Source organism: Bicyclus anynana, chromosome 6 (assembly GCF_947172395.1).
Source record: "Bicyclus anynana chromosome 6, ilBicAnyn1.1, whole genome shotgun sequence".
Lineage (NCBI taxonomy): Eukaryota > Metazoa > Arthropoda > Insecta > Lepidoptera > Nymphalidae > Bicyclus > Bicyclus anynana.
This window is the reverse complement of record NC_069088.1, coordinates 16997272-17007634: the sequence shown is the minus strand read 5'-3', so window position 1 is coordinate 17007634 and position 10363 is coordinate 16997272. Positions and strand designations below refer to the sequence as shown.

The 10363-nt window shown below is 34.9% G+C and overlaps 1 protein-coding gene across 1 annotated transcript in view; it reads right to left on the bottom strand.

The window, feature by feature from the left end:
* Positions 1 to 1763: 1763 nt before the first annotated feature.
* The window catches only part of LOC112048639 (glycine receptor subunit alpha-1), a 47006-nt gene continuing 38406 nt past the window's right edge, over positions 1764 to 10363 (bottom strand). The window contains exons 8-11 of the mRNA XM_052882119.1: positions 8703 to 8932; positions 6915 to 7055; positions 4328 to 4513; positions 1764 to 3208 (exon numbers count right to left, since the gene is read on the bottom strand). Of these exons, the coding sequence (XP_052738079.1) occupies positions 3059 to 3208; positions 4328 to 4513; positions 6915 to 7055; positions 8703 to 8932 (707 nt within the window). The 3' untranslated portion in view covers positions 1764 to 3058. The remainder of the gene's footprint in view (positions 3209 to 4327; positions 4514 to 6914; positions 7056 to 8702; positions 8933 to 10363) is intronic.

The following is a 10363-nucleotide window of genomic DNA, read 5'->3' as shown; positions in this document are numbered from 1 at the left end:
AACTCGAATCGTGCAAAGTTTCAGTTGAATTAATGTTTTTTCAGAGTGGTTCATTAAAACAAATGCTTTTTTTTACTTTCTTGTGTGTGTTTCTTCATATATTTTTAATTTTTGATTGACCTATGTTGTTCTTCTTAGTTTTATAAAATTCAATTTTTTTTAAACAATAGACGTTGGTTTTATGTACTGCGAGTAACGAGACTATCGATGTTTAAGACTATCGTTATTTCACATCCCTAGACAATATTAATAAAACAAAGTTAGGATCTTTTTGAATCTTATTTATAAGGTAATAAAGCTTATAAATAGAGACAACTAGTGACGAGTAGCGGTACTATAGATTTCATTCATGAATTTTCATTCAAGAATTTTCATTTGTTCTGAGACAACAGTAATAAATAATTTTCAACTCTAAAATAAGGGTAACATATTTCTTTTTTCACTAAATATTAAACAGCCAATTAAGTGAAGAGTTTATCAGTGTGATAAGTATTATTACACTATAAATGTGTTTGTAAGGCCACGCCCCCGGGTACGCTGGTTTCAATACAAACAGTTGGCACTTTATAAATCTAGTTACTTCTTATATCTGTGACTGAGGCGAACAAAGGAACAAATTGTCTTAATTTCGTTCAGTTGCATAGTAAATAACGAATGTTATTTAAACAAATAATACTTAAATAATGTCTACAATTTCAAGCTGTTTATTCAGGAAGTAAAAACTATATATATGCATAAACATAAAATGTAAAACAAAATTGTGCATGTGCGCGATCAGTAGAGAAGCTAAATTTCGATCACGTTTTGCAATGATTTTGTTGGCAAGTAACATATCTAAATCGTATAAAATCGTTGAACCAACGCATTTCACATTTTATCATACAACAATCATAATATAGCCACAACTTGAAAATGTAACAATAAAATAAAAAATAAATGATAATGTTCCCCATTCTGTTATCCTTCATCGCAAGAAAGCTTTGAAAACATTATTTTCGAAGCTTTACTGCGAATAATCCCATTTCAAAAGTGTCGGTTGCCCCCTAGGTGGAGTGACGACATCAAACGGATCGCACGGTGACGCTTCATGCAAGCGAGTTAGGAAAGAGATATTTGGGAGAAACACAGAGCTTTGAATCTTTTTTAGTTTCTCTCTTTGTGTACAAAGCTTTATTCTGTATTCCGTCCCGTTTCCAGACAATACACATACATTTTTAAAGCATTCGGTTTTCCGGTATCTACCTCTAATTATCGTTGGCTTAGTCTCTCTCAGAATGGAGATTATATATCGGCCATACAGATGATTGGCATACATCATACATTTCAGAACATTGTGCAGAATAATTTTATTTGTGCAGGATTGGATGCTTTTTTGCTTGCTTTTGAGCTGGTATCTTTTTCAAGGTTGTGCCAAACATGACAGTGTGGTGATGCTTCTGCTACTTGAGTTTTGGTCTTGCCTTGCTCAGGTGGTTGAGGCATCGGACGCTACAGTACTTGCTTAGGTATTGTGGATAAAGGATTTTTCTTTCTTTTTTATCGTTGAAGCAAATGATGTCTATTCGTTAATTATTGCGTAAATCGCAACATATTCACGCAAATGTAGAGTTTGATCAAACTCCGATTACACTATATAGAAAGTTTCAGCCAATTTTTTCAAAAACTTTTTGGTAAAATGTATACTTCCTTATACCTAGGTCTTAGGTAGATAAATAAATTATTGTGATAAAAGTATTATGGAAATAACAAACATCTAGCCTGATGGTACAAACTTTTCCCCAAATCTTTCACGATATGGACGATTTAAATAGACTTTATTTACACTTTAATATTATAAATAAAGAAAGTATTTCTTAAAAAAATAAGGCATATCAATCATGGACCGTGTTAACAGCTCGCCGGGTAAAATGCTTGTTAAATATTTTATCAACGTTCCTTGTATTTCTACCGTAAGCAGATATATAAACTTCCATAAATAAACTTACAGCTTAAAAAGCGACAGACCTTATTAAGTTATGACGAATATTAACATTTCGCATAGCAGCCAGTTTATACTTACATTTTTAGAAACGAAATTCAATTTTTTAAGGATGTTTTTATAATTTATTAACTGTCACGAGTGTAAAAAATATTATTGGAGTCGTTTTTCGTTCGTGTATTCGTTTTTGTAACGTGAAAATACGATGTGACATATTTACGTTGACATATGTATCATGTATGTTAGTCGTGAACCACGTAATTTTCGTATATTATTTGTGAACACATGAAGTGTGTTTTATCTTTAAATTGAATTTATAATAAAATATAAAAGCGTTGAATAAAATATAAAAGCGCTTAATTCCAAGAACTAAAGGAGGACGTCTAGCAACGATTTCGGCCTGAATTTAATCATTCGTGAATTTCAGATTCGTTCGAAATAATTCAAATCGTTATGAAAATAATTCGTTGAAGTTTAAATAATTTGTATGATGTTATTTATCTTATTTACTAATTCTACTTTTATATTACCTACATTAATGTGATCAAAGAACCACATAAAACAAAACACTTATGCTGAAACAATAATCTAGGCAAGATCAACTACAACACATAACCTATTATTATGTTTAAAGCATTCATATTTTAAGTCGTTAATTAATTAATTACCTATAATTAAAAACAGTTTCAGATTCGTATCGCTAATTTACTATTTCTATTCGTAGCCAATCTCGTGTCAGAGAAGAGTCGAGAAACTTAATTTTCCAAGTTACTACAAAAAGTATAGATTGAATTCTATCTACATTCACTTTCTTAAAAAATATCTTGCATCGTGATTGAAAAATTGCAAGTTGCAAGTCCATAATTTTTGATCTTGTATAGATTAGTCCGTAAATCACTCAATATTAATTGTTCATATCAAAACTTCCCATCATATGATATAACTTCTATTTTACTGAAGCGTGGTATCAAAGACACCTCACAACGAGAGTGAAGACCTTGGAACTCTGCCTCATGATCATGTCACAGGGACAGGATTTTAGCATCATACAATTGAGGCCTAATAAGATGCCATGCATTGTTATGAGGAGGCCTTTGTCTTCAACAACAGTACAGGCCAATACATCGTCACGAAGAGTAGAAACAACGCAGGGAAAACCACCCTGGAGAGCTTGTCTATTTCACGCCATAGTACACGCTCTTGTCCGGTGTCTGCGTCGACCCAAGCTACCTGAAAAACCAACATCATAATTAGTCATATATGGATGTATGGATTAATGGTTACGTAGGCCTAAGATCAAAACCGATGAGAAAACGGGAATAATAATTAGTCTACATATCGCTCTCTATCGTCCCATTGAAATGAGAGAGAGAGTGATATGTAGACTATCCCTGAAATGATAATCATATTACAAAAAAGGCTTATATGAATCTTTGAAGTCCATCTTGTATCAATATTCTATCTACTCGTTTTTCTAATATGTTAGGGGTAACAATCATTATGAAAATTTCAAATGTTAATTAAAATACTAGTCATGGGTCGGGCTTTAGCAGGCCGGAGAATATAACATGGCTTGGTATTTTTCATAATTATTGTAAAGATCGCTAGCCCGCCAACCCGAATTAGCAGCGTGGTGGGTCTAAGCCCCAAATCCCTTATTTTATAAGGACCATTCAAAATGGTGGCGATAATTATTTCTATTTCAAATATTGTTAAGTTACTTCACTAAAACAACTAATTGTGAGTGAGATGGGGTGAGAAATATATATTACATCCATAAACCGCCGGGAAGATAATTGGATTATCATGTTCCTTATATGTCTTATATCCGAGGTAACACCTCGAGCTTCAATTTAATTAATTATATCTCGACTATTTACTATATTTCAAAGAAATTTAATATTACGCTTACACACAAGGTTTCTTCCAAGAAATTCTCAGTATAGTAGCACGAAGTTGGGAGATAGGTGTAATCGGAGTCCCGTGCATAGTAGACGTTAAACCACGGTATCAGTTATTAGAGAGACGTGATAGCCCAGTGAATATGACTGCCTTCGATTCGTAGGACGTAGGTTTGAATCCGGAACGGGCCATGCACCTCCAACTTTTCAGTTATATGCATTTTAAGAAATTAAATATCACGTGTCTCAATCGGTGAAGGAAAACATCGTGAGGAAACCTGCATACCAGAGAATTATCTTAATTCTCTGTGTGTGTGTAGTCTGCCAATCCGCATTGGGCCAGCGTGGTGGACTATTGGCCTACCCCTCTCATTATGAGAGGAGACTCGAGCTCAGCAGTGAGCCGAAAATGGGTTGATGATGACGAATTAATAAAATATTAATATACCTGTAATATGCTTTGTCGCCTCTCAACACCGACCATGTGTGTAGGAGGGGCGCCTGGGGCAGGATGCACCACCGGCGTAGTAGCGGGGGGCGACGTGGGCGAAGTGAGATCGACCTTGCGACACCGAACCCCACTACCTTCCCACGCCGCTACTGTACCACAGGAACCTTTTTCGCCGTTCAGGCGCTACAAAGAAAATGAATACGTTTAATGCCAATTTCACGTTGGCAAGTTTGGTGGTCAATACACTCTTAACTTTGGTCAACATTGTGAGGAATCTTGGTAGGAACCTCAGACCAATTATTGTATTGGACCTGCTTCGTTAGACGTTACTTTTCTGTCAAAGTATATGATCAACGATCTAATGCGATTATAAAAACTGTATCTATATAATCGATGTTTCATAGTTGTAATCGTGTTCTTCGGTTAAAGAGCTCTGTAAAAGTACCTTTTTGTGTAATTGAATGGTGTAAAAAACGGGCATAAACTTCTAATTTAGTATAAGATATATACCAAATCTAAGCTCGTTTTCCTCAGAAAATCACAGACAATTTTGTTCGTGACTATGAGTGCGATACAGGTCCTTCAATAATTGGTCTGAGGTAGGAACGCATGCAGTTGGTGAAGGGAATTATTGAGGGAAAATGATAGTTAATTATTGGATAGAAGCAGGCGTTACTTTGCGGAAGTTCATCATGATTATATAATGATTTATTTATTTTGCTATCATCCGCGAAAATTCGGCGAACCCATGCTACAACGTCACCCAGGTCCGACAAAATACTCTCTACGTACGTTTCACCCCGAAACCGGAGCATCCTCAGGAGATGTTGACTCTACAACGTGATGTTGACTCTACTTTGCAATTGCACGTTGTAGAGTCAACATCTCCTGAGGATGCTCCGGTTTCGGGGTGAAAAGTACGTAGAGAGTATTTTGTAACTAACGTGGTAATGGAATAAATTTTTTTCTAGATCCCAAAACTTCTGTAAAACCAGCTTGATTTTACATGAGATCTGGCTCAATATAAAATTTGAGCGGGATCTTGATAAAATCCCGGATTTTCAAAGGCTGTTTTATCTTATTAAAGCAATAAGATACAACATCCTTTGAAAATCCGAGTTTTTAATAAAATATTTTCCTAAATTACGCCTTGCTTAAAAATCGTTGCTTTACAATATAATCTAAGAGGTCGTTGATTTTGGTTCAGTCAGTTTTGATAATACGACTCTCGAAAAATTATTGAGTAGGTACAAGATTCCGTTTCCCCGTCAAAGATACAGAACTCTAAAAAGTACGCCATCTTGAAATACAAAATGTATATCAAATAAATCTTTATTTTTATATCCCAATATATTCGTGTTGACTTCAGAGTTATCGTTTATTCCAGAATCGTGTTTATTATTTATTTACGATTGTTGTTTGGATAAACGTATCTGATTGTGTTTCCATTTTGTGTTTACTTTCGAAAGTGTATTTTTAATAAATATTTCTGTTGATATAACACTATAGAAATAATAATTATTAAAATGTTGGATTACTTTTATATACCTAAGATTATTATTGTTAATATTAATCTTAGGTATATAATATATTACATATGCTACATATTGCAAATATAGCTTTTGCTTTTTGTGGCTGGATGAACTCCTATCCAGGAAATCTTTTTTTTTTTTATTCTTTACAAGTTAGCCCTTGACTACAATCTCACCTGATGGTAAGTGATGATGCAGTCTCAGATGGGAGCGGGCTAACTTGTTAGGAGGAGGATGAAAATCCACACCCCTTTCGGTTTCTACACGGCATCGCACCGGAACGCTAAATCGCTTGGCGGTACGTCTTTGCCGGTAGGGTGGTAACTAGCCACGGCCGAAGCCTCCCACCAGCCAGACCTGGACAAATTAAGAAAATCTCAATCTGCCCAGTCGGGGATCGACCCCAGGACCTTCAAATGGTCTTGTTATATCCACCGCGCATACCACTGCGCCACGGAGGCCGTCAAAAATCTGACTACTATTATTTCCATTGCCAAGCGGCATTGCCATGGGTTTGTCTGAAATGCATGGTTGTTAGTGAAACTATAAGTACACGCAATAATATTGTTAATATTGTTGACAATATGTACATTAAGGTTGCCTAAAATCGAACCACGACATATCGTATATGACGGTATTGTTATACTGGCAACCAAATCTTCTCTGTGTGATCGAATCAAAAATGAGGAGATCCGCAGACGAACCAAAGTCACTGATATAGCTTAGCGAGTCGCGAAACTGAAGTGCAATGGGCAGGACACATAGTACGAAGAGCCGATGGACGTTGGCGGGTCGACATCGTTGTGTTTGGAAGCCCATCCAGGAGGCCTATGTCCAGCAGTGGACGTCCATCGGCTGATAATGGGAGGACAGTATTATTTTCATAGGGTCTGAACCTTACCCTATATGTTACAGTTAATAATATACAGGCGCTGCACTTCTGAAACTTGCTCCTAGCGAGTGTACGTTAAAGGTTAAGTAAAGTATTAATCGGTAATTAATAATAATTACCGATTATGCCACTTTTAGTAAAAAATAAAAAAAAAACTTACCACAGGAATGATTCTTGGTAAGGACTCCTGTGTTTTTGATTTGTTCATCTGGTATTGTTTGTCTAAAACTTTGACTACAACAAATTCCGCTAGAGCCGCGAATACGAACATCATGCAGCCAGCCATCCAAAGGTCTAGAGCCTGAAAAATATCAAACAGCCACACACAATATAAATTGCTTTCTGTCTGGAAACTTAAGTGGATATAACGTTCAAGTGTTTGCATACTATTTTATATTCCACCCTCTCGTAAACTTTATGTTGGAATCTTCTTTTTGGTATTGAATAGTCTGTTATTGGAATTATTACTTATTCTATATTGCGAAAAAAGACTAAAATTTAAGGGCTTCATAATCAGAATTCATCAACTTTTCCTTTGTGGTTATTTTAGCCAAATTGAAATAGCTGTGTAGCTTCTCAAGTTGGCTTCATTGATGGAAAATACTGTGATGAATATTATATTACAGGAACGTGGTTGCTATAAATATAAAGGAAAGTCGACCGTATTGCTGTATGATCAAGTTTATTGAACATATGTTGATAAAAATATATTTTGTGGGACAATGTAACCTATCGACGGGTATTGGACCCATATCTCTTATTAGCGGACGCCTGCGACATCTTCCGCGTGGAATTTAGTTTTTCGAAAATCCCTCGGGAACCATGGATTTTTCCGGGATAAAAAGTAGACTATGTGTTAATCTAGGCTTTAATATATCTTAATACCAAATTTCAGCTAATTCGGTTCAGTAGTCGAGGTGTGAAAGAGAAACAAACATTCATATCATCAAAATCATTAGTTTTCGCAAATCTCGGGAAACCTTGGATTTTATTTGGAATAAAAAGCCTATGTGTTAATATAGAGTAAAATCTATTTCCATTGAAAATTTCAACCAAACCGCTTCATTAGTAGCGGCGTTAAAGAGTAACAAACATCTAAACAATTATACATCCATACATCCATACAAACTTTCGCGTTTATAATATTAGTAGGATTGGTCCCCGTAAAGCGACAAGTCGTTTACTCGAAAATCACAGTTTTAAAATTGAGCGTTTTAAGTTTTTGATTTTCATAACTTTCTTTGCTAGTAATATGAAGGATGAAATGAGGATTTAAATAAAATTTATAACTCAAAATGGCAATTTTAGTACCTAATGACTTTTTGCTCTACAGTCTACGACGATTTATTAATTGAAACTATCTGGTTGTTTGTCTCTGCGGATATCGATCGTGTTGTGTTATGTTCGAATTTACCATATTTTCTTCTTTCATTATTTATTTTTAGTATTTGTTGTTATATCTCACGAATTTACATATAGCTCAATTATATTGTAACAAAAAATGTAGAAAATTTTATACCCTACAACTTTCATAATAGATGCAAATCTCATTTAAGCAATATGAAACGTGATATTCGCGAAATACCGATTCTTATGACCTTTGATCATCAATATCTTAAGACACGCACTCGATAGAGAAGATTTATACCAATTTATAGGAATTTCTCATACCGCAGTTGACCCCTTTTAATAATAATAATAATAATTTATTTATTTGCTTAAAACATTATTATTTTTTAACTAATATGACTGGACTAAATATGATATAACTATTTCATTACAGATGATATATTTCATATCATCATGTAAAATCATGAGATAATAATTATAGACAGTGACGAAAAATTACGGACGAAAAGACGGACAGTGGAGTCTTAGGAACATTGTCCTGTATCTTTCGGGTACGGGGTCTTGAAAATTGTTAGTAAGAAAGAATGAAGAAAAATACCTTGACGTAAGCAACTGGTGGTATATCAGCTCGCAACCCCGTGAACATAGTGACCAGGGTCAGCATACAAGTGACGAGGAGCGTCACTCGACCTGGAATCGCATCCAGGTCCAGCCAGAAGCTAAACCATGACAGCATGACCACTAAAGCGGACGGCGCAAAGGTTTGTATCAAGTGATGGCCAATTTGCCTCTCAAATCTGAAGTATACTACAAGTCTTGAGAAGTTACCTGAAAAAAAATATATATAAAGTCATTACAACACAAACCTGAAGCTCTTATTTGTTAACCCTCGAAACCTTATCGAAACGAATACTCAATATTTAAATTTAACGTTAATCTGCGTCGCTTCAAATAACCCTATTTATATTTTGTTTAAATACAGTTAAACCTTAATACTTAGAGTAAATATAAATGAACGATTTGCAAATGATATAATTAATGAAGAAATACCACGTATTTACTGAAAAGATTTATTTATTCGAAATAAGCAGAGCTTCTTTGAGAAGTATTTAATTAGATCTCCCTTATTAGTAGAAAAGATTTACAGCACAAAATCAATATAGGTACCTACTCGTAATTAAATTTGCCGAGCTTTGTAGGACGTTGTATAAGTAAAGTAAATTAACAGGCGAATGTAAAACTGTTAGTTGACTTTCAGCCTCGTGTAATAAAGTACCTTGAAACTTCAAGAAAAGCTTAGTCTACGATCTTAACTTAATGGCAGAGTTTTATGTACTTATATAAAAGTATTTGTAGTAGTTATTGTTACATGTAAGTAGTTTTACATTAGTAGGTATTTATAAGTCGTTGTGTTATTTGTTTATATCTACCGTCAAACAGTAAGCTTTTCGAAGTAAGGTAAAGGTTTTTGGCAAAATTACAGGCACGGCATATTTAATTTCCTTATTAAATATTAATATATATATATATATATAAAAGCTGTCCCCTTATTTACTCAGGAATGGAAATTGGAGGCGGGTGTACACGTGGGATAAGTTAAGCTTTGATGAATTTTATATTTTGTTACCGACAATCTGTATAATTCAGATATTTTAAACAACATCTAGGCAATAGCAGGGGTGTTCTGGCATTGTATGAATTATTTTTTAATTACCGGTTTTACAGCTTTAGGTTCCAGCTTGATTCACAATAGTAACTTAAATTGTAACGTACCACAGATTAATATAGCAAACATTTTTTTCAGAACTTATTTTTTTTTGTGGCTACGCCAGAGGGCTCATTTTCTCCTCTTCCTATCTCTCATCTTCCTATTATTATTCCTCTTCATCCAGCTTTACCTTCTCGACCTCTGTTTCGCTTCAGATATCGCCAGCTCAGTTCGCTTGCCACCTAACCCTTTGCTCCACTGGGTTCCGTAGGCTTGCTTCATTCTGAATCTCCTTTAGGAGCCCCTGGCTTTACAAAATCACTCTGGGGGTAGGGCAAGAGAGAGTGGAGTCACACCAGAACCACCAGAAACCACACAAAAATGATAAAGATTTTGGAATGAATTTATTACACACTGTTTCTCTCTTCTCTCTTCTATAGAATACTTAGTTAATGTATGTAATAGACATAATATTTCATAAATTACCAGAACGCCCCGGGTTTTCTTTACATTGCCTAGGCAGTGTATATAATACCGAATTATATAAATAG